This window comes from Rhamphochromis sp. 'chilingali' (assembly GCF_963969265.1).
Source record: "Rhamphochromis sp. 'chilingali' genome assembly, chromosome: 22".
NCBI classification, from domain to species: domain Eukaryota; kingdom Metazoa; phylum Chordata; class Actinopteri; order Cichliformes; family Cichlidae; genus Rhamphochromis; species Rhamphochromis sp. 'chilingali'.
In genome coordinates this window covers 12894372-12921921 of record NC_137950.1, presented here as the reverse complement: position 1 = coordinate 12921921, position 27550 = coordinate 12894372, and the positions used below count along the sequence as shown (strand labels likewise).

General features: G+C 41.9%; 1 protein-coding gene across 3 annotated transcripts; it reads right to left on the bottom strand.

Moving 5' to 3' along the window:
• Positions 1 to 259: 259 nt before the first annotated feature.
• On the bottom strand, positions 260 to 27300 carry rab11fip3 (RAB11 family interacting protein 3 (class II)). Of its 3 annotated transcripts, none has more exons than XM_080872841.1 (14): positions 24401 to 27300; positions 18301 to 18394; positions 15630 to 15706; positions 12184 to 12356; positions 8518 to 8718; positions 6528 to 6665; positions 5677 to 5712; positions 5441 to 5534; positions 5021 to 5265; positions 4528 to 4609; positions 3668 to 3805; positions 3353 to 3508; positions 3102 to 3242; positions 260 to 3026 (listed from the first exon to the last, which is right to left on the bottom strand). In XM_080872841.1, exons 1-14 carry the CDS (start codon positions 25994 to 25996, stop codon positions 2913 to 2915), a joined length of 3285 nt encoding a protein of 1094 aa, XP_080728967.1. In that variant the 5' UTR covers positions 25997 to 27300; the 3' UTR covers positions 260 to 2912. The 3 variants fall into 3 exon arrangements, with proteins under 3 accessions (XP_080728967.1, XP_080728969.1, XP_080728968.1); XM_080872843.1 differs by having other exon boundaries at positions 26404 to 27300; XM_080872842.1 differs by lacking the exon at positions 6528 to 6665.
• Positions 27301 to 27550: the final 250 nt, after the last annotated feature.

Here is a 27550-nt window from a genome sequence, read left to right as displayed (position 1 = left end):
GAAGAGAGATCTGGTTAAAGTGCAATCACCTTCAGCTCTGCTGAAAGAAAAGATTTTGTCAGCTCTGTGGCTTCACCGACTAATCAAACTGTCGCCAGTCATCAAACCGTCTGTCAGAAAGACAAAACACCAATCGAGTGTCATGTATCCCACTGTGCGCAGGTGTCGTCCTGTTTCTACATTATAGCATAATAATGGTTCAGTATTATAAAGAATCTGTCGTGGAAACCCCCCCCCCCCCCCCAAAGAACCCCCAGAACCACAGAAAAAAAAAAAAAGAAAAAAAAAGAAAAAAAAAAGGGCAGGAAGCTGAACATAGAGCCTGGATACGAGGTTTTGTGTGTCACATCGAGGTCTCAACCTACAGCTCTGCCGTCCGATGTTTCAGCGTATGATTCTTCAGTGAGAACAAGTCAAACAAGTAAAATATACATTAAGAAATCTGTGTTTCCATGCAGTACCTGACTCCATCTGGGAAGACGACATTAGAAAACTGCAGACTCAGCCGTATCTAAATCACAACACCCAAGAGGTCAGAGCAGCATCAGCACAATGGAAGAGAGCCCAGACCTCAACAGATCACCGCACTGAGCAGGTCACATTCAAGCTTTGTTTTGTGTTTGCTGACTGCCCCAAACATTATATAACTTTGCTTTAAACTCTCAGAATTCGGTAAATTCGCCCATAGATTCATTCACTGTGAATTAATCACCTCCCCTCATGAATTCAAAAATGTACAAATATATTTTCAGCAGAACAGATCACAGATCAGAGTGTAAGTCGAATAAATATCTGCATGTGATTTAAAATGAGAGAAAAGAGAAACCCAAACGATACTGTACACGCTACATGCTAGAGAAGAGTACAGGCAGCCGTCTCTCAGCATAAGACGAAAAGAAACGCTCTTATTTTTTTTTTTTCTCCTGACTATAAAAATACCTAGAATCTAGAATGAGTGTAGAAAAAACTTTACATGTACAAGTCATTTACATCCAAGGCCATTTTTCATGGAGTGGCAGGTGAAGAAGAGGAGCGGTGAGATAGACTTCAGAGGTGAACGTATGAAAAACAGGAATTCATTTTAGCGTGTGTGTGTGCGGAACGCCATGCTGTTTGGACAAAAATACCCCCCTCCCCCCAGTCTTCATGATACGAGTCCAACAAGATGCCTGGCATGTAAATCCAACTTAAACATCCACTTTCAGGTCAGAGGGGGAAAAAAATGTCCATGTGTTTGAAGATGGCTGCAGAGTACCGATGAGCACAGAATCAGTCCTTGTTCCTTCTTGCCGTCCTCAATTACAGCAATAAGGAGAAACGTTTTAAGCAGAGGAAATGGAGAGCAGCTTTTCTTTATCCTGTCCCTTCAACCCACCCATCAATGTCCACTTCATGGGCCAGCATTATTGCTACCAAGGTCTGCCACTTCTCCTCAATGTTATATGCAGATTAGGTCTGGCTGACAGTCAGCAGAAAGCTCATCTGAGCTCTCAATGACAAACTAATCTGAAGTCATGGCTGCAGGATTTTTTTCCTAAATAAACTCAATTTGATGTAATTATATTAGAGCAATGTAACACCCTCCCCCAATACAGCATGAGTGGGATTCCTTCAGGAACAAATCCCACACTTGACAATCTTCATTTATGATTTCATCCCTTTACAATAAACATTTTTTTCTATTCCATCAACAAAAACAATATTTAAATCAAAATGTAGTGCAAAAGACAAAGTCTGGATTCTTCTCAGTTGTCATTTGTAAGCGTTTCAGTCACAACGACATTTCCACTGACAACAAATCGCTCGTGAAGGAAAAACAAAAACTGATAAGCTTCCCTGTCGCTTTCACTCAGCAAGAGAACGCAGAGGTCAGGTGGGCTGGACTTCACTGAAGCCAAACTACAGTTTCCACCATCACTCGCCAGCTTCCCTTCAAGTTCAGTTCAAGTGTCTGGAGAGTTAAAGTCAGTATACCCAGCCTATACTTTGTGCAATAAATGGGAGATATCTAAATGTTTGTGCCAGTGAGTGATGGGAAGCGTAGTGTTTCCAGCCCACCTGAAGACCTGCAGGACCCTGTTTCATTGTAAAAATAAATGATATAAAGCACACAGATCACTTGAAGGTTTCAAGAATGTTTTCCACTCCTAGTGTTGCCAAGCTTCTTCCAAAACCAGAGCAAAAAAGGGGAATGTTGAACACATCAAAAACACCCCCCCCCCCCCTTGAGGCATTCCTTGTCTGCGACCCAGCAGAAGTTCCCTGGAAAAGACGGCTGAGCTCTGTTAAAGGAGAGAAGCGCGCGGTGCTACGAAGCACTGCAAACTTTTAAAATGTTAAGGACAGATTCTACTCGGCTCCTGAGCGGCGCTTCATACGGCTTTTGTTTAAAAACACGATTCAGCGCGGCTCAGATGATCTGAGCCATCATGCTGCCACCATCCCAGCAAGCCTTCGCTGACTGAACTGAGGCATGTGTAGCATAACTAATGAAGACTGATCACCTTTTACTTAAGGCCTTTAGGTACAACTGATCAGGTTTTAGCTCTAGCATCGTTTGGAAAAGGGGTTTCTACTTTGTAGGATATTTCCCTCTCACACACATTTACACATTCATTCACTCAAACGGGGAATCTTGGGTCCCTCTAGCCACCAACATGGACGTCATCAGAACCCAAGTGTTATCAGGAAGGCCGACACAGACGCTCACAAAAAGCACAGACTCGATGGGTACTTAACCAAAAATAAACTAGCTTATTTGTCAACGACAGCCATGAACTGTTTGTTAAATCCTCTCTGATGGGGGGAGTTGGGCGTTACTGTTTATTTTCTCCTTCCAGAATATTTTTATATCCTCTATTAGAAATATCTCCAATTTTCTTAATTGCAGTCCATAGAGTCCCTCTGGCTGTTTATTTGACCTCGAGGATGGAGGGGTTGGACTCCATGATGGCCACGATGATTTTGTCAATATAGTCCTGGAGCCTGTAGTTGATCTCCTCCTGCTTGTGAATGGCCTCCATCAGCTGGAAACAGAGAGAAGCAGAAGTGAGGGAAAAGCCGACAGCGAATGCGGTTCACGACTTCTTTCCTCAACCTACCTCTGTGCGAGACACAGAGTTGATCTCTGCAGCCAGGGAGTCAGAGAAGGATGCAGACATCAAATTCTTTGCTCCTTGGATGCTCAGGTTGATAATCTGGCCGTTTAATTCGTCATTCTGCTCCTTAAGAGTACGGTTGTCCTGCAGAGATTAAGTCAGACACTGAATCCATGCAGCTGCTAAATTATTCCCCTCTCCATCTCAAAACCGCAAAGACAACAAAAACAGCAGAATGAGGATTCTTTTGGTACCTGTTTGAGTCGTTTTATTTCCTGCTCCAGCTCGGCTTCACGGGTGCGGGTCTGGTACTCCTGCAGCCCTGCTCCAGGTGAACGTCCTCTCTTTGCCTCAGCCTCCAATTTGTACAGCTGTAGGTGCTCAAGCTGTTTTCGCAGATCTTCAATCAGCTGTGGCACAAACAGATCAAGGATGTGAGGAAAAATCATGTTAATGACAAAAAACGAGATGATGTAAAATTTTAATATGATGGGATCTAGCTGTATTCTGTTTTTTATATTTTTGTGCTACGCATTTCAAACGGAGAAAAGAAACAAAACATGTCTGACCTCCTGCGTGGACTCCTTCTCCTTCTGGTTCTGGTGGCGCTCATGGCTCAGCTTGTCGGCCATCTTCCTGCGAGACTCTGTCTCCTCCATCAGCCTGTCGGCCATGGCTTCAGCCTCATCTTGCAGCTTCCGCTTCTCCTGGAGAAGGAAATAAAATAAAAAATAAAGACGTGGGGAAGTGTTAGCAAGAAGAGACAAAAACAATTATAAAATGATTCCTTGCAAGTGTCACAGAAATGGCTTCTGCATAAAAGAGGTTAATGGTTCGTTCCAGCAGTTAAAATGTTTTTGCTTGTAAATTTCTGTGGAACATATTGTGAAGGTGTGTTTTATCTGGTGTATGAGATGATTTCGTCTTGGCACAAAGAACAATTTTTATGTTGCACCGCTATTATCACGAGGTTTGGGTGTGATGGCTGTGAGGCCTGTGTTTGATAATCACACAAAGGATTTTAGTGAGCCATCTGCAGAAGTCTGGTTTGTGTACTAGCTGTACAAGGTATTTGTTGTAAGTGTAATATTGTGCAAATTTGTAATGTATGGTGTTCTAATTATTTAATTTAGAATGCACAAGACTATAAGGTTATTCGTCTAGGACCTCTGAAGTGACAGGCGGCCACAAGGTAATTTTTGTTAAAGCACATGTGTTACTTTTAAGTGACTGAAATGCCTACAGCCTTTGTGTTTTATGTTTATAGTTTTCACGGCGTTCAATAAATAGAAGCAAAGCGCCCGTCTTGAGGAAGCCGTGCCTGTGTTGTCATTTCGGAGCTACAGTCCCTACAAGTGAATGCAAGGGAGATATTATGATAGGACCACAAAAGAGAAAAGACAAAGCAACGTGACAATGATGTCATCACCTCCTCTAGTCTCTCGATGTTTGCTCGAAGACAAGGAACGCAGGACCTCAGCTCACTGTTCTCCTCGTCCAGCTGCTGAAGCCTGAGGAACAAGCACAGATCTGTCAAAAGTACACACCAAAACCAAAAACTCCACAACAGCTCAGTTGATTAATATTTAACAATCTGACTGCACAAGGGGAAGAGAAAAAAAAAAAAAAAAAAAAAAAATAGCATCAGTGGAAGATTATTGCCATATGGTGGCAGTGCAGAGCCATGAGTCCTCCAATAAAAAAAAACAACAACCTCTTCTCACAATGAGCAAGGCTGTTATAAAACACCATTAAATATAAACGACGCAAAAACCCATCTGTTGCAGGCACAAGGGATCAAAGTGCATTTATAATTATAATTACAAGCAGTAAATTAAATACAGTAAAAATCTATATTTTGATATTTCGTGGAGCCACAAAGGTGTAAAAACACCCATTTCCCCCCCTCGCAGTCTCCTCACCTCGCCTGCATGTTTTCGATCTCCAACCCTCTCTCTCTCTCCAGCTTGCTGAGGGCCTCCTTGTGACGCCGGGTTTCCTGCTGCAGTTCCTCGTCAGCTTGGAGCTCCTGCTCCTTAAGCTGCTCCTCAAAGGCATTGGCCCGATGCACCAGCTGAAGGTTCTCCTGGCGAAAGCGTGCGTGCTGCTCCCCTGAAGCCTCGGACTCCTTCTCCAGCTCTGCCACTCGGCGCTCAAGGAGGAGCACCTGGACAGTATACACATTTCACAGTTATTAAAAATTAAAAAAAAACACTTGTTTTGACTTATTAACAATTATACCGATCGATCTGGCTGCCAATAAATGTTTTCCTCCTTTCTTTCACAACAACTGTAACAGGTGAAAACTGTTGCAGCTCACTCGGCGTAACCACAACTGTCACCTTGTCTGTGATGTCGTTGTCAGCCAGCTCCAGGATGTCCCGCGTCAAGTCGCTCATGGTGTCCAGAGTCATTGAGCTGTTCTGGAGGAGGTGTCTGCATGTAAAGAGCAAAAACATCACTCCATCTTATCCACTCATATTTGATAAACAACTGCTTCCAAAAACAACCATTAATTACAATAATACTAGAAAAGGGAGCTGATATCTACAGAATACAGAGCTAAAGTTTGGCTTACCTCGCCACTTTCTTGCTGGATAGCCGCTTGCCAGCGCTGGATGGGGAGACAGAACAGGAAAAATGGTCAGGAAGAGAAAACGATGAAAAAGGAAAGAGACACCGCAGCTTGGTATCCCTATCCAACCCCTCATCCCTCTGTCTACTAGCAGATCTACTAGCAAAACAAAACATGTTGATGAATAATAACTAAAGCTACAAGGGATTCACACACCACAGCACTCTGAACACCAACAAACCAGCATGTATCAATCGTACCCAACAGGTGCTGATGTAGGATCAAACAGATTAACACACACCCATGTGAGTATTACAGAAACCTTTAAAATAAAATAGCAATTTCAGCACTTGGCAAAAATGAATTACATACTTGTGAATTTACAGTTTGTAAATAAACCAAGTTTGGGAATTACTGGGTGTCTGTAATATGGATCCGAGTAAGTCGGAATAAAAGCAGGATCCTTCACTTGACTAGCAGAAGGATTCAGTCAAAGTCAAATGAAGCATGAAGTCAATGATGTGAGGAACGAAAAGAAACTCAGACACCACTCAGCTGTGATTATTTCATACTGCTAATGTCTCAAATGAATGAAACGTGAAAATCAGACTATGATGCTTATTTTCAAATGAGCATTCTTTAAGACTCACAAATCATTTGTTAAGATGGCAACGATGGGAAAAAAAGAAAATCAGCAATGTTATTCTATTAATATATACTACATGCTAACGCTGCTATCCATCATGCCAATGTCATGCAATCATCATGACAACATGCGTGACACTGCATCTAATCGGCACTGCACACACAGTCACACAGCTTATACCCAGAGGAGGTTGTGAATGACGTGTTACCTAGTCATCTCTAGGAAACTGAGGCGAGTGGAGAGGTCCTCGAGACGACTTATTTGTTTGTGACACTGGCTACAGAAAAAGTCCAGCGCCTCCTCCCTGAGGAAGCTCTGAAAGCAGCCAGGGGGAGAAGTGGGTGCACTGGAAAGAGGAAACAAGGAGGAAGAAAAGGAAAGGGAGGATGTGGTGAGTGCTGGACAAGTAAGGGGGTGAACACAGGTGGGAAGGGACACCACTGGGGTATCAGAGAAATCCACAGAAGAGTTTGAAAAGAGTGACAAGTGAAGGCTGCAGTGCTGAGAGGAGACGTGAGACAGACGGCAGTGTGGCTGTGACTCGTGCTCTGGATAGTGTAAGGAAACAAAACATCTCTTAGATAAAGACTGTGCTTATCTTTATTGAGTGATTAGACCCATTCCATTAATTTGCCTGCCTGAATTTTATTTCCTTGCTGCTCTCTGCACATCACGTCTACCAGCTGCTGTTTATTCAGGGAGAGTCAGACCTGAATTACCTAATAAACTGGCACCCGTTTCGGTTCCTGGAGGCAGAGAGGCTGCGTTACACGACAGACTGAGAGTCACTCGATGGCCATATGCAGCATCATACTGAGCAATTTTATCCTGACAGCGTGTTAAACGATGCCCACAGCGATGTGTGTTTGTGCAGAACAGGACTAACCCGACAGAGTGTGCACATGTACTCAGTACGGTAATATGTAGATAAATGTGGGGGCGTGTGTGTGTGTAGGCAGCAGTGATACATGCGCCAACAATGAGCATGATTTGCTCAAAACACGGTGACGCATTCACACCGAGTGGGTGAAGCTTGTGGGATGCGGTTATTTTCTGTGTATGAGATTCGAGTCTATCCACTAAACAGATTTTTACTCAACTTGTATGGGAAAAGATGCACTTTCTGTTTAAAAATATTACATAAGTATATAAGCTCTAAAGAAATATTAACAAAAATCTAAGAATTATAATACATCTATAGTGATGTAGCCTTCCTCTAATGTTAACAAAGGCTTTACTAAAACAGCAGGAACTGAGTGAGGCTGTACTTGACGTCTTTAATAGTGATAACTGAAATGGTATTATTAGTGCCAATCCAGTTACCCCATCTTATTTCTGCATTGTCAGTAGGCTACAACAACTAGGCAGTTAGCTGTTAAGAGCTTCCTGGCAAGTCAAGTCACTGAAATATCACCCAAGCGGATATTACACATTATCCGGCTTAGAGTCTCTGATGAGAAAAAGAGGAGGGGGGAAGGGAACAAATGAGCGGGAAAAGGCTAAAACAGGAGCTTTATTCAACATAAAGGTGCAGAGCGTGAATACGTTTGTGTCTCGTGCCGTTTCTGTTTTTAAATGGGCACTTTACACAGCTGGAGCCTCTTAAAGACGTCTAAACTCAGTGCAACAAAAACATCCATCTTTGTCTGACCTGCACTAACAGATGCCACCTTTAAGACACACTGACTGAAAACACATTTAGTCCAAGGATACCAAGAAGCATCCAAAAGAGAAATAAATCCACATTTTCAGTTTTGTTACAACAAGCAGAGTTAAACCAGAATGAACTTTGTGTTCAGGCCATCTTATCTTTCCCTTGGCAAGAAAAGAAGGCAGACAGTGGTGGCAAGGATGTCTCCAGATATGTCTTATCAATGCTTGACCTCAGTGTCTTTGTTAAAAGAGAAACATTTTCTCTGAAGAATGTAAAGATACGCATCAGGGCCTGGACAGCACATCTGAGAATGTGACAGTCTCACACCTCTTATCAGGAAGGGCTGATAAAAATAAAGCCATGATTTCACAGCCTAAATTCTCATAGATTCATGTCGTTTAGAAATAACCTTTGTGCAGGTTACACTTATTAATGGCTTCTCAGATCTACAGACTTTGGGTTAAAATTTGAAATAACTTGCACTACAAATAACTTAAATTTCGGGAAGCCTGAGTTGAGTTGTGTAGGGAAGACAAGCTCATACCTGGGGGAGCGCAATGCTGAGCCATTGACTTGCTCAGGCGTCTGTGTGAGATGGGAGTCACCCTCTCCCTCGGGCCCTTCTGTGGTGCTCTCCAGCAGCAACTCTGAAGTGTTACTTTCCCCAAAGTCCTCAAAGTGCTCCTCCTCTCCACCAATGACCGTCACCAGGGAGTGGTTATGGAGCTCTGAGTTCAGGGAAAACCTGAAACACACAGTGGAAGAGTTGCTGAGCGTGCCCACAGGCGTAAACAACAACACTGTTAATGTCAAGTCCGAGTTAAAAAAAGAAAAGAGGAAAAAAAAAAAGTGCCAGGTTAAGACAGAAGTAACATCTGTCTGAGCATAAATAGCCACACTTCCATAAACTTAACAAACCTTAATCTCTAAAGCTCAGAATCTTGGATCTAACCAGATCAAAACAAGCACAATTAATCTTTCCCCGAGAAGAGCAACAGTCTGGACAAGTTCGATCGCTCGTCTTCAAAGGTAATCTGTTAAATCACATTAATCCCGAGGCCTGCTTTTGGCTGAAACAACATGTCTTGTACTCTGTTAATGCAAAACCTCAAGGGCAACACCTGAGACATGTGACTGGAGTCTTTGTGGTGTTTAATGTGGGTCAAGCTTACTGAAAAACCTGAGACTTTCACCCACATGACTGCTCTGGCTGTTGTGTGCAGCAAAACATAATTCAGGTGGAGGGCTGGTCTTAAGGACTTTATAGTAAATTTGAGTTACAAAACAAGATTTACTTTCATGTACCAGGAAAGGTTCAGAGAAGAGCTTTCCTGTAGTCCAGCAGGATGTTGGAGGTCTTAAATGTGCACAAACACACTCTTACAGGAAGAGGATGCCTAAATCAGCAGAAATCTCTGCTTTTTCAGCGCATTGTGACATGATTTGTTTTGCTTATTGTCTAATTCAAAGCCAACACTCCTAAGCACTCTTAAGAAGTAATAATTCAGTTTTAGCGAAAAAACACCAAAACAAAAACGCATCGAGCTGAACGGATTAAATTGAACAAAACCAATGTTATTGTTACTCACCCTTTATTCAGGCTCTTGCTACTTGGCCCCATATTGAGGTCCCTCGCACAGAGAGACGGTGACGAGAGAGAACGCATTTTTAAGCGCCCTCCGCTGCCCTGGCGTGAAAGCCTCGGAGCAACTGGAGTTAAAACCCCTGACAACCAGAGTGGAATCCTGAATTTTCACAGTTTACCTCAATCTAAAAACAAAAACCACCACTCTCCAGTGTGGAGAAAACAAATCCTGCGGAGCTGCAAGTTGCCAGCGCTACATGACGGATGCTGCTGCCGCAAAGACTTAAGGCCGTGTACTGGTAAAGGCTGACTGTGAGTGGCTTAATCAGATTTGAAGCTAAGCAATGACCAACAGACAGCCCTGCTGACTGTCCAAGGGCCAAATGTGTGTGGGGGACACAGGGGTAGGACAGAGAAGGGAGGAGGTGGCTAATCCTGTTAGATTCTTAATCCCCACTTCAGTGCATATACTCCTATCCTAAAATCTCTTTTGAATGCAGACTCGAGCTAGGGTTCGCTCAGCTAACCATGCTACATGGCAAAACCTCAGCTGACGTAGCGTCCACTTAGTTTCATTTCATCAGTAATGCTCACAGTAAGCCAAAGATTGTATTTGACAAGGAAGCTGTATTAAAAAAACAAAAAAAAACAAAAAAAACAAAAAAAAACTTATATAGACAGTGTTGGACAGTAATAACATTTTAAATAGGACCTAATCTCCTTTCACAGGATTGATGATATCACTGGTATTACGGAAGGGTCCTTTTTTTTGGCAATTAATGCATTTCCAGTTTTTAGTAAGCAGGTGAGTAAATATAAACACTTTAAAATGTAACTTTGAGTCAGACTTAGAGGTGTGGGTGATGACTTGAGTAAATGGAGAGGCAGAATCAGATTAGCCATGCAAAAAAAAAAAAAAAAAAAAAAAAAAGGGGGGGAAACAACACAAAAAAAAGAGCCAACTCAACACTTCCTGGAATTCAAGGTTCACACATGGAATGGGAAGTCCAAACACATCCATGTCAGGCAGTCCACTCCGATCCGTCACCAAGCCGGACAGACAGGTCACACAGTCAGCAGATGAAGCCACATAGCTGTGCACTTCCTCTCTCGTGTTTACCCTAAAAACTGTATCAACAAGAACGCTTGCATGCTGACATAAATCTCATCTGCCACAGCAACCGGCACTGTTATTTATGTGGGCCGTCATTTGAAGTGTCCGACTGTTTGAGACGACAAAAAAAAAAAAAAAAAAAAAAAAAAAAAAAAAAAAAAAAAAAAAAAAAAAAAAAAAAAAAAAGATCTTACAGTCTTTAATTCGATTAAACGAGGACTACTGACGAAAATATTAATGTGAGAATCAGACACCAACCCTCACCTCCCGCTAGTCTGTAGCTCTGGAATGCAGACTTTACTAATTTTGTCAACTGTGAGTGGGCTGCACTGGTGCTGAGATAACTGAACGCTTTACAGAGCACAACCTCAAATTTAACAGTAAAACCAATTAAAAGAAAGTCCAGAGCAAAACAATTAAACCCACATTCACCATGAATGGATTTAAAAAAAAAAAAAAAAAAAAAAAAAAAAACCAAAACAAAAAAAAAAACTATTTTTGAAAACACACAATGACCAATTTTAGCAAAGAGAACTTTTAAAACAACTCACCTGCTGTTATTAGAAACAGCTTTACTAAATAACCAAAGAAGATGAGTAGATCTCAGCCTCTTTTCAGGTCAGTAAAAAGACTCCTTCACTCCGACCACCGTAGGTAAAGAATAGTAGAAGGGCTTTCTGTGTTCAAGGTTTCTTGTGCTTACACTGTGCAGATTCCAAGTTATCTCTGAATAAGCTTTCCGGTTCAGTCATACTAAAAACACTAACAGTGAATGTTCTCACTGATTATGAACCTTCGCCCCAAATACTCTATAGCATGTATGATTTCACTAAGAAAAATAAAAGTAAGAAAGAAAAAAGCTAAAGAACATTACTGATGTTCTGCCGGCGAAGTTTTGAGGCAATACTGAAGCTTAGAACAACAATTTGGCCAAAACAACAAAAGTCTTTATTACAGAGAGTTACTAACTAACCTTTTGTCTCCTGTATGGATGAAACCATTTTTGAAATTTACCAGCACATAATTTAAGTGATAGCAGGTAAATCAACCACTGACATCTATACTTAGATATGAAATACAGGTGTCTCCATTAAGGACAACACAGTAACGCATGGATGACCTCAGGGGAACTGAAGGCATTAAGTTAGTCTATTGCCTCTCTTTAATCTGCCTGTCTGCTGACCCACATAGAACCCAAGTGATCCAGTGTCACACACGAAAGACCCATAAACCACATGATCTGTGTAAAAGGGCAGTGCAGGGCAGCTCCAGGGCTAACCCTCAGCTAGAGATTTAACACACATTTTTGGGGGAGATTTCTGTACCTAGGAGCCATTACAAACATGATTTCTGCATCTCATGACAAGTGGAATAAAGGGATGATGTATGACTCAAGACACTGAAGTTTACAATCCAATTTTCTCAGCCTTGAACAAACACACAAGTTCTTTTTTTTCCCCCAGGAAATAAAGGCATAGCAGCCAACACTGACATGAAATTTATATACCAACCTGTTGCTGCCATCTTCAGGGTCGTGTAGCGTGGCCTCGATGCCGCTGTCCGTCTCCACATCCTCGTGCATCTCAGGAGGTACAAGGGCCCCCGTGTCCTCATCAGTGAAGGTCTCGCACTCACTGTAAGTGCTCTCGGAGCCCAGGTATGCACTGTCTGTCACCTCATTTTGCTGCAGTCACAAAAACAGAATAAGGTTGCATTACAGGAAAGCACTCAGGCGGTAAACTTCCACATCCATCACAATTTTAATAATTTACTGGAGTACTAGCTGGGCATATTTATGGGTGGAATTTAATATGCGCAAATATTATTTTAGTTGGCCGAATGTAAGTATTAACATCGAGCAAACACTGCCCCAATACAAAGTACTCACAGTGCTCCACACATTTCTTATGATTATGAATTTGAATGAGACTAACCACCATGGTGCTTTGGTTGTTTTGGGGAAGATAAATAAGATTGTCAGTTGTTGTTTATTTGACACACACACAAACTACAGCTGTCAACAAGGCAGTCATTTCAAAGATGAGCTAATCTTGAATATTCCTGTCTAGCCAGCAGGTACTGATGCCAATTAAAGCAGCGAGCAAATAAATCTCAGCACATAAACAGACTTCAGAGACTGCTTCTGATGGCAGTTCCAAGCAAAACCTGCTGCATCAACACCTCTAAGCAACATGTTCAAACAAAATGCTTTGCAAACAACAAATACCAACTGCTTAAAACTGATACACGGCAGAAAATAGACATCTGAAGTCATCAGCAACCAGAGACTCATCAGATGTCAGAGCTGTGAAGCGATAATAAGGCAAAGGTGAGTCATGTTGGAAAATTTAACATACCAGTCTACATGGAGTATCAGAAGATGAGGGACCCTGAGGGGTATCCACCATGCCAAAAACCATTTTTCCTGCCCAGGCTCACTCACGGAAAAGCTGGCCTGCCATAAGAGCCCACTTATAACTCCTACTATTCCTTCCTCACCTTCACTCTCAGAGAGAGTGCAGAGAGCGTCAGGGAAGGGAAAAAAAATAATAATACTGTTGCACACTGGGTGGTCAGAGGGGTGGAGACAGTGACAAAGTCCAAAGAGCAACAGAAGTCAGCTGTAATGCTCAATCAGCTGCTAACAGCTCTGAGTGAAAATGCCACACAATCAGCTAACAGTTAAGATTAACAATTTAATCATTCCCGGCTCGCCCCTCAGAACTTCACTTAGTGCCACAGTGTTAACGTTTAAATGATCACGCCACGTTCTGCATGTCTAAGACTGTACAGCGAACGAGGTCTCCACGTTACAACCACCTAAATTAAACAGTCTGTGTGCAAACACTGAGGGGGCAGTGTTTAACAAAGTTTCAGCTCAACAACACCTGTCATTGTCCCTGTAAAGCAATTAAAGCTGAGGTGGAAATGTGAACATCAGCAAGGGCAGAAGTTATTTAATAAAGGAAAAATGTGGTGGACTGGGTGTTGCATTTCTCTCTCATGCCAGGCTCGAGCTGAACAGCCTCACCTTGCTTGTTTTGAAAGCAAACAGGGACAGAACAGCACGGCCATTGACAGAGAGCGAGAGCAAGGGGAACTTTTTCCTGCCAGAAACTCGAGGAAAAAAAGAAGGCCACGGACACAGGTGTGGCGTCGCCTTCAAACATTCACAGAATAAACCCCCGGACTCTGCTTATGGGTTCCAAAAACTTGCAGCCAAAGCGGCTGGGATATTTTAAGTAGAAAAAATATTATAGATAATTGCATCAAGGATAAAAACAAGGAACCAAAGTCTAAAGAGAATAAAACAAAAACAGTTAACACTGCGTGGACTGCTACAGCTAGGGTATATTCACCTCGGTGATGATAATTTACAGTTACTTTCAAATAGCCGCATCTATTGGTAGTAATTAGTAGTAATTAGGTAGTAAGTAATTCAAATGGCTATTTTTTGGAAAATAATAAAAAGAAATCACCCATAAACATCCAAGGAATCAACAGATATGACAAGACAAAAACACTGAGAAATAATACAATTCATAACAGGCTTTGTCCCTGTTAAAAAAGTACTTTGAAGCTTGATAAGACTTCTGTTGGAAATCTATGTCATAACTAATGTAGCAACCAGAAACTCCTCTTATCCTTACACTGCAACCTTTTACTCAAGTTGTTCTGGTATACGTCGACCCGACGTGTAGTTGCATTTCTCAGGATGTGCACATCAGGTTTAGAGAAGGTTGTGGTGTGGGATTAAAATGCGGTTCTGGTTATGGCTTAAGTCACAGTGTAGACCTGATGCAGAAGTATGATTCCCATGCAAGTATGTCATCTACCCAGTTTATGTGCACTCATTTCCTTAAAGAATATAACAAGTTGCTTTCTTAACTACAACTAAAAGCTTTCCAACAAGTGTGAATCCATCTAGACTCACAGATGGCCAGACAATAAAACACTGCTCCCACCAGCAGTATCTCTTATCTTTTTCCCCCCTCTCTTTGCAAACATGTAGAGCCCTCTCGCTTCCTTCCCTTTGACTGGCTGGCATGTCTTGTCATCTATAGAGAAGTCTCACATCTACGAAAAGCAAGACCTCATCTGAAAATAAACCTTAAGCAACTCAGGTGAAAACCAAGCTTTCACATGTAAAGCCCTTACTGTGCAGAGCAACTTGTCAACCTAGTGGATTCATTTAATGCATTTAAATTTAGTTTGCAACAAGGCCATGACTGTAATTTTAAGCCTCAGCTGTCAATCAAGTGAAGCTCTATAACAGTTATTGTGCTCAAATTAGATTAGCCAAAATAAAAAGTACACAAAGATCAATTCTGTTTTTATTATTTATTTATTTTTATATCCTAGTATTTGTGAAGAATGCTTAAATATTTATTCAATCAGTCTCTCACATACGTGACTGCACTTCTACACAACATCAAGAGAGGGAGCCGATACCATGCATTGTAAAGCCACTAAAACAACAGTCGTCCTCCAGCACAGCTCGAGGCACACATAATAGCAGAAACCTTTCAATTCTGCAGAGGCCAGCAAAAATGATTGTTAAATATACAAGTTTCATACACCAGAGAAGACAGGAATTCTAGATATGCTGCCCACAACAGTAAAGAAAAAAAAAGAAAAAAAAGTCCAGAGACATGAAAACAAGCTCACATTCCAGCTAATTCAATATTTGTCAAAGAATACTCAAAAGCCTCGCCGGCCAGATGCTATTTAGTGTCAGCCAAACCAGGGTGTTCAACCCGTGGAGCATTCATAGAGCAGTAATGATAGCTCTGCAAGCCACTCGGTGAATTACAGTGGGAAGAGTGAGAGTACACAGGGAGTTCAGCCTGCAAGCTTCACACTGTGCTGCTGCATGCACCACCAGGAACTGACAGCACAACAGCTGGACCGCATGCACAACTTGAGAGCGACTAAGCCTCCCTGTATGGCTCCTCACCTCATCGTACTCCTCTTGACAGCCGACAGCTCCATCCCCTGGACTGTAGTTTACACTGTATAGCTGTGGCTCCGGGCCTGCAGATGTGACAGGAGGAAGACAGGTTTAATGTGTACAGAACAAACAAAGCCAAACAGAAAAGAAGGCTCAACAAACACGAGACTGGTCTGCACAGTACAATGTCCATGAGAAAGCAGAGAGCCAGGATGCAGGATTATGTCTCTGCAGGTGAATGAAACAACTGAAGGAAAATACAATTAAAGAAAAAAAAAAAAAAAAAAAAAAAAAAAGACACCTGCAAGTGTGCAGGTAAATTATCACCAATGGATTCAGGTGTTTATGTAAATGTTGTGCACAATTTGGGATTAAAATTGAAGAGCCTGTCAGCTTTTGTTTCCCCTTACATGCACAGCACAATAACAAAACTGCATTTATTTAATCTATTCGTGCCTTACTTTGGTTCTATTAAAATGTCAGTCTTCGGTTTACATTAACATTTCTCTATTTTTTTTTTTTAATAAATAAACCATGAAACCTGCTTCTCCCTACAGTGGTAAAAAGAACAAACCTCCATTTAATTAAATTATTAGCCTCAATTTGCAAATGAGTAAAGGTGTCACCGTTAACAAAGATTCATTTTAAATGTTGACTTTAAGAGGGGGGAGAAAAACAGACTTAAGCATTTTAATCAGCACATTTCAGAGTCTACACCTGAGCTGCCCTACTTGTATATTTACAGTCAGCAATCTAAGAGTGATTTGACAGCAAACATTATGTAACTTTTACAGACGTTTGAGGGGCTACAGAATGTCAAGCGACTGGTACAATAAAACTGTAAAAAGGGCAACAAGCAACCATATCCACTTTATATTTGTCAATAAAACCCTCCACTGAAAGCACCAACAGTGCAACCTGAGACGGACCAACGACAGTCCCATCAGCCATTGCGGCTCCGTATCTAGTAAACAGAGGAATGAATAGCGCCCTGCTGGGAGAACAGAACACAAACAGTGTCCTGGCAGTAGACCCAAGGGTTTTTATGCAACCCTTTGCTCTTGGAGACTCAGACATTGTGGGCTATTGAAGCGAAAGGAGTGCACAAAGAATGGGCCTGAGAAGCAGGCTGCCCACCTGTAGTCTCTTGGCATCATGTAAAAATTTCAGAGCACAAATATTTCTAGGCAATGTTTTGTTGTTCCAGACATGCCACAGCCACTATGGGATACAAGGCATTTCCATAGCCTGCAGACTTCCCTTTATTAAAAAGGTACAATTTTCCGTGAGGAGTGATCCAAAAATGGAAACAAAAGAAGAAAGTTGAGTGAAGCTTATGATGAACGTATACGCCAGGCTGGGACCCGAGGGAGCAGATTTTGGCCTCCGTTTACAACAAGAGGAGGTCACTGCTGGGGTAATGAATACGACATGGATGCAGTGGCTCTAAATAGGAATAGTTTAGCTGAAAAGTGACAAGCACACTGTGATTTTGTTAGCAGTGTGTGAGCAACTTGGGAAGTTAGATCTTCACACACCAATGAGAAACTTTCTCCTAGGAGGAAAAAACTGATTCATTAACCACAGAGCTAGACGCACCTAAAGTAATGGAGAGGCAGTAAGGGAAACACAGGACAATACTAGTGGCCAGTTTCAACAATATCATCCTTGTTCCTTGAATACGGTATGTGCACTAATCAAACAAAAACACCAAAACAAACCAGAACGACTCTGCTCAAATGACAGGAGCACAAAAACTGCCTATTAAACCAGTTACTTGAGACTGCTTGAGCAGTGAAATAAGAGCATCTAGTAAGAAAATGTACACAAAAGCAGAGTTTACGTTGAGATATTTATCCTTGGATGCAAATATAGGCAGTATCTGTCCTTTGTGTTTTCATCACTGTACTCTGCATCAACAGTAGTGACTAGTGGGAGAAAAATATAGTGGGGAAAACTGAGAGGACAGGGCAGAGAGAGAAGACTGTAAATAATTAAGATGAACAGGACGCTCTGCCCAAACCTCATCTCTCCCTCTGCCAATCCCGCTCTGAAACTTCACCAGTCAGCCCATGTGTCTGTGCATCTAACACTTTCCAGTGCATGACTTATTAATGGTTTGAGAAACTGGATATATGCAACCTAGAAAGCCTTGGGAATGAGTTCTTCAAATCAATAGTCCGGGCAGATTGAGGCATCAGTTTCACTGCTGCAATGACATCACCACACACCCAGCACTCTCTCTTTGAACTAATGTCCACTTTTGAGCAAATGTGAACGTTAATTCAATATTTGGATAAGATTTGATTTTGATGTTATAACAAACCCACAAAAAGGATTAGGAGTTGTGTCTGATCTGAATGAGAAACTCAGGATGCAACATGCCATCTCTAATGATGTGTGCTCAGGTATGAAGCAGGGTTTTTTTTTAATGCTTGAATAATTCATAGATTATTGTTAAGTGGCTTCACACATACACACAAAATAAAGGTCAGACTGGACTGAAATGGACAAGTCTGGCTCTTTGGAAACAAAATGTAAAGAAATTGGGGCAAGGGGTAGCTCAAGAGATTTTTTGTACAAGTGTCTGAAACAAGCAGACGTAGTGGGTCCACAAAAAGAGGGTACTAAGGAACAAGTTTACAAGGAAAACAAAAGGAGATGCGCGATGACTCACCTCCATTGCTAATGGCAGAGATTCCACGGTGGAAATCTTCAAAGCTGATGACACCGAGCCCACTTGGATCCAAAAACTTTGTCAGATCCTTCACCTAAAGAGGGACACAAACAAGAAAGATTTCACTACACTGACATCATAAAAGCTCCCTTTCATAAACCTACCATATGTTCAGCATGGATGCTTCAGGGAGATGTAATGACTGACATAAGGGGAAGTTTTCCACAAAGAACGACAAACTACTTAGCTGCAATGTTTGCATACTGACTTCAGTGGGGGGGGAGGGGGGGGGGGGGGGGTGGGGCACACTGCATTCAAAATTGCATTGGGCTTCATAAAACTGTTAAGAAGTCATACTCAGGATCATTCAACTCATTTGACAGTTTAACTGCACAATTACACAAGCTCCATTTTTGATTACAGGAGCAGAAAGTCACCAATAAAACACTTTAGAGCTTGAGAAGAAAAATCAACTTTTGCAGATGTAAAGAGTTTCACTTTATTGAATTCTGGACAAGTTTATAAGGATGTTAGCTTTATAGCTTTTTTTTTTTAAATAAATCTTTTTAATTTACCAAGAGGGCTTGTTTGGATAGGTTATCTGGCTTCCAGAGATTTAACTTGGGAACTAGCTATCAGCAAAAGTACCTCACCCTCTGAGCATAAAATGTCACACATGGGGGAAAAAAAGACTAACACATGATTGCAGCATACTTTCAAGCATGTAACAGAATTAGAGCAGCTGGGTGGGAGCACCAGCGACGTGAGGTTTCTGTGGTTTGGGATCACTTCTTCTCTGAGAACGTCAGCACAGTGTGAACATGTTAAAGGGATTGCTGTTCTGTGCGTGGCGTCTCTGGAACATTTTTTATATCAGTTACACATAAAAATAACTTGATCTTCTTAGCAATACTGAGCTCCTACTCAAGAGGCTGAGAAGGTTGAAACTACTCAAACTGACTCTGTCAAGCCTGTGGCTTATGATCTGGGTTTGATTAATTAAATCCAGCTGTACTGGGTGAGAGAAGGGGAGTGAGTGGTATCGCTAAATAAGAGTTCATGCAGCAATGTTGAGTTCAAGCATCCAGCTCATCCAGCAAGCTTGTCTGCAATGGTGAACCCTTTTTCTTACAGCAGATTTGATACGCTCACCATTTTCTAGGTTTAAAAAGAGCACAGATGAAGACAGTTTTTTGTACTGAACCCTAGCAACTAGGAATCATTAGGTTTTCCCCCCTTACATTTTTTTTTTAAATAAAGTTTTGGGGGTTTTTTTGTTTTGTTTAATCATCCGTGCCTCTTTGGTTCTCATGCACTAAAAAGTTATTGGACAATAACAACAAAAAAACAGAAGGATAGATTACCAACTAAATGCTCTGTTCAAACAAGACAAACATGCAAAGGGTACTACAGCTCGCTTCTAAAATAAACAAAAACTACATCCAGCAAAAAATACTGGGTATAGCTAGCATAACACATGTGTGCTACAACTATGCAGTCACATGAAAGCAGGGCCAATCCTCACTAAATACAGCAAAGTATTTTTTGTCAGAAATGTTGATCAATAGTAGGACCCCAAGGGCCGAAGCATAAGTGCGAAAAACTGCCGTTCCTTAAATGACCAAAAGTCAATCCACACAGACTCTCTTCACTGCACCCTGCACAGTTAATGAATACAGCTTGCTACCCACGACTGCTAGAGATAGCTGATAGCTTAGCAACCTTTCATCCATATATAGTAACGTCTATGCGCTACAACAGCTAAAATGCTAACATTGACACTTCAAAATGTAGAATCCAAAACCTCAGGCACAGTGGCTTTGTGCATTTAAAAAAACAAAACAACATGGACAAAGTACCTACAATGCATGAGATTAACTTTCCCATCTCTACAGCATAAATAACCAGCCTGCTGCTTTTAGGTTCCATAGGTTATTACTCCTTTCATAAGGGTGAACTTGTTTAATAACTTCATCCATTTACATTGTATCCATTTACACATTTTACAGTAGTGACTGCTTTAACTGACAGAAAGGCTGTAGGTTGTAATGCCCGCTGGTTGTTCTAACAGACCATGCAAAAATACTCCTTTGATGGTAGAAATTCTAGCATTTTATTTGCATGCTATCAGGCTTAAATTAGAAGTTATCTGAATCACCTGATAAATTGACACTCTACACACTCTCGAACACTTCTAACTAAACAAAACCAAGACGGTGACAGGTGTAGTGTAAAAACTGGGGCTTCAAAACACAACCACAAAACAGCAAGTGATTTCATGTATGCAAGTCCACGGAAGAAGAAAAACAAAGTGTGCTTTAGGTCAGCGTAAGGTGTTTTACTGAAGCTTTTTCCACATCCCAACATCACAGAACATCACAGCTCAGAGGAAACGCTTTTATTCCACGCAGCTCTTCACAAACACCTCTTTCTGGGCAAGGCGAGAAAACTGAGGTGTGAGCGGGGAGTTAACGAGCATCAGTGGTTTCAGTGACGTTTTTGTGCACGTCTGATATAAAAAGCAAAGAACAGCTTTTGGGTATCGTTTCTGTGGCATTAGAAGAAGAAAAAAAATGCACCACTGAGCCGAGTAGGATACGCTACTGTAAAAACCTCCAGTGCCAAAGCTCCCAGATCAGTTTTAAGCTACTATCCTGTGGAAAGTGTCCATGGCCTACATTTCAGCTGTACAGCAGTGCCAGGCCCCTCAGGTCTTGTTAGTGGAGCCTGCTGGCTATTCCTAGGTCTAACCTAAAAACTGAAAGGTGAATGTGATTTCATTTTTGCATCAACCTATTAACCGGGCAAAGAAATCAGATTATCCTCTTCTAAGACTCACATAACTTTTATCATTGTCCTTGTTTTGACTGTTGCTGTTCTCTATATGACCTGTTTTTCTATTTTAAGCCTGATACAATAACATATTAAACAATAACATAGTTTATTTACATGGAACAAGTATTTCATACAACTTGATAAATCTATTTAATACAAAATCTCTGAAAAGTAATTTCTTTAAACACTTATTTTCCAGAAAGATTTTATATTAAATAGATTTAAGCACTTTTCATGTTTATTTGTGTCTGTGTTAATCCTTTCTTCCATTTCTAAAAGGTAACTTACATTTTTAGCTTTTACAGTGTCTTTTTTTAGACAGATGTACAGCCCTGAGACCTAGAGGAAAGACTGAGATAAAAAGTCAGATGCAGCTCAACGGTTCCACTGCTCAGCGGAGCAAAGCACTGTGGTTTTTCGCTTTCCTCCATTTGTGTCTAATCAGTGCCGGGGCACGCCTGACCGCCTCCACACAGACCACTTTTGTGCATAACCCCGATGAGAAGAATACCCTTTGGTGAGAGTGTTTCCTAAAGGGCATTTCGCAATAGTCAGTTGTCAAACGAAACTTTGATAGCCATAATCATAAGTTTGGCAGGTTCGGATGAAAATAAATAAGTAGTCTTTGTAAATAAAACACAGATGAAAACAAAAGGGAACTAAAGAGAGGGGATGTTTCAGGGCTTGGGGCATTCCACTGAGGATTAGAGGGGTGGTGCATAACAGCAGTGGGTGATGGGAGGGAGGCTGACCAAAGTAGGTTTGGTGATGTCGACTCAGAAGAGAGTCCCAAACTCAATGAAGTTCAGTGTGGCTTTTGTGCAGAATCAGGGTCAAAACCAGAGAGTGAGTGGGAGTTAGAAAGTCTTTTCAATAGCGCCATACTAAGACCTGCCAGACAGGACATTTATTTTTAATTTTTTTTAAATAGTCAAAAAGGTTTCATAGAGTGGATTCACTACTGCAGAGAGACATTTGGTGCTCAGTGTTTCCCTGCCATGTTATTCGCAATACACTACATTTGTGTGCGGTTATAGTCGGTATCACATCCTGGAATAATTCTAGAGGAAACATTTGCATGCTTAGCATACAAACGCCATCTGAACATTCATGCAAATGTCTTATGAATACCTTCCTGGTGTTTATCAGGTGTTGGGGGTATTTGCAAAGAGAAACCCAAGTTACAGTCCTAGCTGCCAGCTAAACTATGACATAACAAACATGACACGATGAGCTTATCATAAATTCTCAATGGGCATTTTTTTATGGATCTGTATTACTTTTTGCCTTGTGGTTTTTGAACCAACATATTTAAACACTTGTGTTACCACCAAGGCCCAGGTCATAATTTCCCCATTTGGACTCGGTCAGGCATAGAGCTTATTCAAACTGCTTTTATCTCCAGATAGCTGAAATACAATGACATATCAGGGAAAGGCTTAGTCAAATATCAAAAGCACATTTATATGTGGTTCGCACTGATATGGGAGGAGAAAAACACTTTCAACACTCAGCAAAGAAACAATTATAAAGTGAATATGTTTGCCCTGTTGAAGCAGAGCTGACTTTTCTACAGATCCTTGTGTGAGCTACTGAATGATGAACTCACCTAAAGGTAACATGCTTAAAACATTCCACAAATTCTATAGATAAGTCTGTCTGCTGACTGCTCGACAACTGCAAATGAAAAAAAAATAAGGTTAGAAATAACAAGCGCGCCTAAACGTTTGCCTCCTTGGTCTCAGGAAAGGACAGAAATCTGAGAGGAGCCTCCTCTGAGGGCACATTTAGCTCATGGAGCTCTTGCAAACCAGATATTGGATAGCTAACACAATGAAAAACAAACAAACAAACAAGTAAGCCACCTGCACAATCTGGATAGCACCTTTTGGCAGGAAATAACAGTCAAACAGACCACACCTCTGGGAAAAAAAAATAACTCTCAGTGTCATAGATGTGTCAACTTTAGCACTCTCTCAATCAGCAGGTGCAACTTATTTTAATTACACCAAACATGAGACGTTGTGCTCCTGTGTCACTCGAAACAAGGTCATCGGCAGCTGGTGAACTGCACGCAAAGCACGAAGTCCCTCCGACTCAGGAAAATACATTTAATTCTTAATCCTTCACAATTCCCTGCCTGGAGAGCTGCAGATGCCTATGGCTAGACACGGGACAGAGCAGCAGCAATAGAGGTGCTTTGAACTGAGAAAGAAGAGATTAAAAAGCATTAGTGAGCACGCATTACGTTTTGTGTGTGTGTGTGTGTGTGAGTGAGTGTGTGTGTACCAAAGGTTCACAGTGTTAAAAACAAGCTGGTTAAAGTAGCGGAAATTAACTTATTGCCCAAATTTTTTGACCTACATCTTTTGAGCTGGCTAGTTTCATGCTGATATATACATATCAAAAACTGCTAAAGAAGATCATGTTAAAATTCTAATATTAATGTATACTCACTTAGGTACCCCTGACAGACAGGCCTATTTTTGTGGAAATAAAACTGAATACCTGATGTAAAGGGGAAGATAACATCAAACCAGTGAGGCTAATGGGTACAGAGACACACAGCAGCTATACCACAAGGGGTAATCCCCTAGCCACAGAGTGTACAAATGAAGAAGTGAGCATTCTGTCATTTGACATATGGAGTTTCAGGCCTGACATAACTCATTACAGACAGCATGTTTAACAGATTTATCAGAGAGAAAAACAAGTCCTGGCCTTTCAACACTCACTGAAGATAGATGACAAACTAATCCAGGCATGGTTTTCATAATAAGTTGCACTTTCAGTATTGTCTGTTACACTAAGCATTGGAAACTGCAGAGAAACATACCAGCACCTCAGCAGGGGTTAAGTTACCACTCCATTACGTGACACTGTAACATCACCTGAGCCAGCTTTCATGTCTGTATGAAGGTTTTAAACATTCACCCAAAAACCTATCAGATAAATGACCACATTTTGACAGTTGACTTGTTTTATCTGAAATAAATCTGGATCATACACATTCTAAAACACAGACATGAGACGTAGATGGATTTTAGTTTATTTAATTACCAGTGTTTTACAGGAAGCACTCCAAGTTCCTGCTAAAAATCAATACTAAAGATTTTACACATATGGAGCAGTTTATTGTGTTACACTGAATCTTACCCAACATACGGTACAAAGAAGCTGCCTGCTCAAAAATGGCAAGACTAAAAAAAAAAAAATTAAAAAAAAAAACCTAAAAAAACAAAAAACAAAAAACCAAGCTTCTCACCTGATCGGCCCCATAGGCAGTGGCGAACTCCATGAACTCCTCAATGCGGACGAAGCCATCACCATCTTGGTCTAAAGCATCGAACACAGCTTTCAGAGGGGAGACTTCTTCCTCCCCTGCACTCACAGCTGAGACCATTGGCAGTGAGTCATCTACCACCATGTTGGAGAGGGAGACCGTCTCCACGGCCTGCTCACTAGTCCACTCAGGCTCAGAAGAAGTTGTATTTAAATCCTGAACTGAAAAATCAAAAGAGGCCACTTCATCACAGCCTGAACCCTGGAGCTGTGTAGTGTCGGCCGGCCTCTCCTCAGCTGCTGGACTGTTTTCATTCCGCACTCCCTCCTGGGGTTTCAAGTCCCAAGATTCGTCATCGTGGACCTCTTCAACAGTCAAGCACGGATCCAAAGCCATTGCCTCATTTCCCTGATTTTTGACTTCAGAACAGATGTTGTCTTCCATCAAATCCTTAGGCGTGTTTTCCACAGAGGAACTCTGACTGCTGAGATCACCCTGGATGAGGGCATCTTCAACCAGAGGCAGTGTCAGTGATGAAGGTTCGTTTAATAAACCCAGAGCAAGCAGGTCGTTCTCACCTTGTTGCTCCAAAGTAAGATTCCTAATAACAGCAGCTTCTTCATGTACCACTTCTGACTCCTCTGATGATACATCTAATGGAGTTCCTGTGTAGATAACAGAGGCAGCACTGGCAGGCCACAGGCTTAGGCTGCTGTCAAAATCTGGAACGTCTAAATCCAACAAAGGCACAGATCCTTCAAAACACTCCAGCGGTGTGCTGTGTGTGTTATGAAGGAGGCAGTTCTCAGGTAAACCTTGTAGGGTAGCGCTACTGGTTACAGGTAGATCGGTCACTTGATCAGGGAATAAACCTTTGTCTCCAATTTCAGGTGACAAAGTCTCCCTGCTCTGTAAGGGAGGGAGGTCGACCTGCTCCTTACATGGCACCTTTACCAGCTCCTCACTGACACCCTGTGGGTTTAACTCGCCTGAAGACTCTGAGTTGGGAGCAGGATGTTCATTGGAGAGATCTACTAGCAAAAATGGATCCCCTGTATCGGTCTTCACTGGAGATGATGGCACGCTGAGGGTTATTAGTGCAACCCGACTACTGAGGACTTCTAAGTCCTCCAGAGGGGAATCCCGTTTAAGAGTCAGCTCCTTTTGAGCAGAGTTTTTTCCAATCACATCAGCGAAGTTGGGAGAAAATAGCCAGGACAATGTGCAGTCACTAATTTCATCAAGTCCCTCTGTTTTTTCTGTGCAAGACAAATCCTTAATGTGAGTACTGTGGAGAAAAGTTTGGGAGATAGTGGTGTGATCTCCCTCAAACTGCAAATCTCCAAAAGAAAGATTTGAGACATTCAGGTGGTTGTCCACTAAATCCTTTTCCTTCTGAGTCTGTTGGGATATGTTGTTCTGGTCGCCATTCCTGAAGTCCAAACCCGTCTGTTCACTCTTGTTTTGACAGGGCACACCTGCATTGTCTGAATCCAGTGTCTCAAATCCAAGAGGAAATGGCTGCTCTGGCTCCCACTGCGTGTGCCCCAAAGGGCCAGACACAACTGTCGGCTCCATTTATGCTGGCTGTTCACCTTTGGAAACCTATGAAAGCTGCTGATTTGTATCTATTTATTTTTATCTCACTACTGTCAAGATCCAATCCTTCAATTTTAATGCCATGCTTCTATATGGCACAGCACATCTCTAGTGAAATTGTGAGTCAAGTGTGGAGAGCCCCCACAAGCGCTCTCCACCGCTATCATTTAAAAGATGCTATCAGATATTGTGATTTTACGAAGTACAAACTACAATAGTTTTAAGAAGATATGCAGGTTTAGAAAAAACGCCTAAGACTCTATTTCTGACTTTTAATTCAGTGGTTGCCCCCCACATCTCGAGAACAGCATTACCTAAATCTAGAAATCATACTGATTTCCTGGCCATACTGAATATGGTGCTGATGGAAATGCGTCTGGACTCACTATATCCCTTTCTGCCATGACAGGTCCGCTCCTGGTAGTTGTCAGATGTTCCAGCTTCAGCATGCTTCACTTGCGGCCTGAAAGTTGCTCAATAACGTCTCGAAACTGAACCGACAAGCACACGACTTTACAGCATCTCTGACAGCGAGGTGATATGAAACACTAGAGTTACGAATTAACGCGTTAGGTCAAGAGTGTTTGTCAACATTAGCCTTATTAGCCGATTATCTAATCTTATCAATCGCCTCGGAGGGAAGCGACGTAAGCAGCGTTACTCGAAGCTGAATTAACACCAAGCTGTAAAACGTTAACGCCAAATCTGTTGTTGCAAAGCGGCTTCCCACATGTGTCACCGACCGTCTTTCCTTCGAATGAATTTAAGCCAGCAACTACCGTTAACTCCTCCTTCGAGCATCCCACTTCTCCCGTGCCATTGGTCGGGGAAGCTGCTAACAGGCTTGCTAACGAAATTAGCCTATTAGCTGGCTAACACACCAAAAAAACCCTCAAGCTTAACTTTCGTCCTCTCTTGATAAAACAATACCAAAATGCTAGCTTCGGGGTTCAAAGGGTAATTACGTGAAGTATCGTCCTCTTCGCAGTAAAATATCACTGCCTAATTTTGATGCCGTTTTCCAGCGGCGGTCCACCTGTGTCCCTCAGAAGCCAGGCCAGACGAGTGACGAGACGAAACCGTTTTCTTTCCCTCATCAAATCCCTCCGCTGTCCTCAAAAGCACACCTGCGCTAGCGTCCCCCGCTGATGACCACAGTGAAACCAACAGGGTGTCAAATGAGGCCAAGAAACTCCATCGTTTTGGCAGTCAGACCATCGATGTTGATTACAGACGCCGAAAGCTCTCGCATCAGCATCAGCAGTGTCCCATCCTCCTCCTCCAGCCGCATACACGCCACTGACGTTTCACGCACGCGTACTAAACACCCCGCAGTATCACTGGCATCATGAGCAGCCACCAACTGGGATTGATTTATCTGTCTTCTCGTTGCTTGGAAAGCCCACAGACAATTTTCAAAACACTGGTCCGCACTCATGTTTATTTACACAGAGGTCAAAGTTAAGGTTCAGCAGAGGAGCTTCCACATTATACAGAGATCAGAGTGCCGTGATCAGCGAGAGTCAGCAGGCT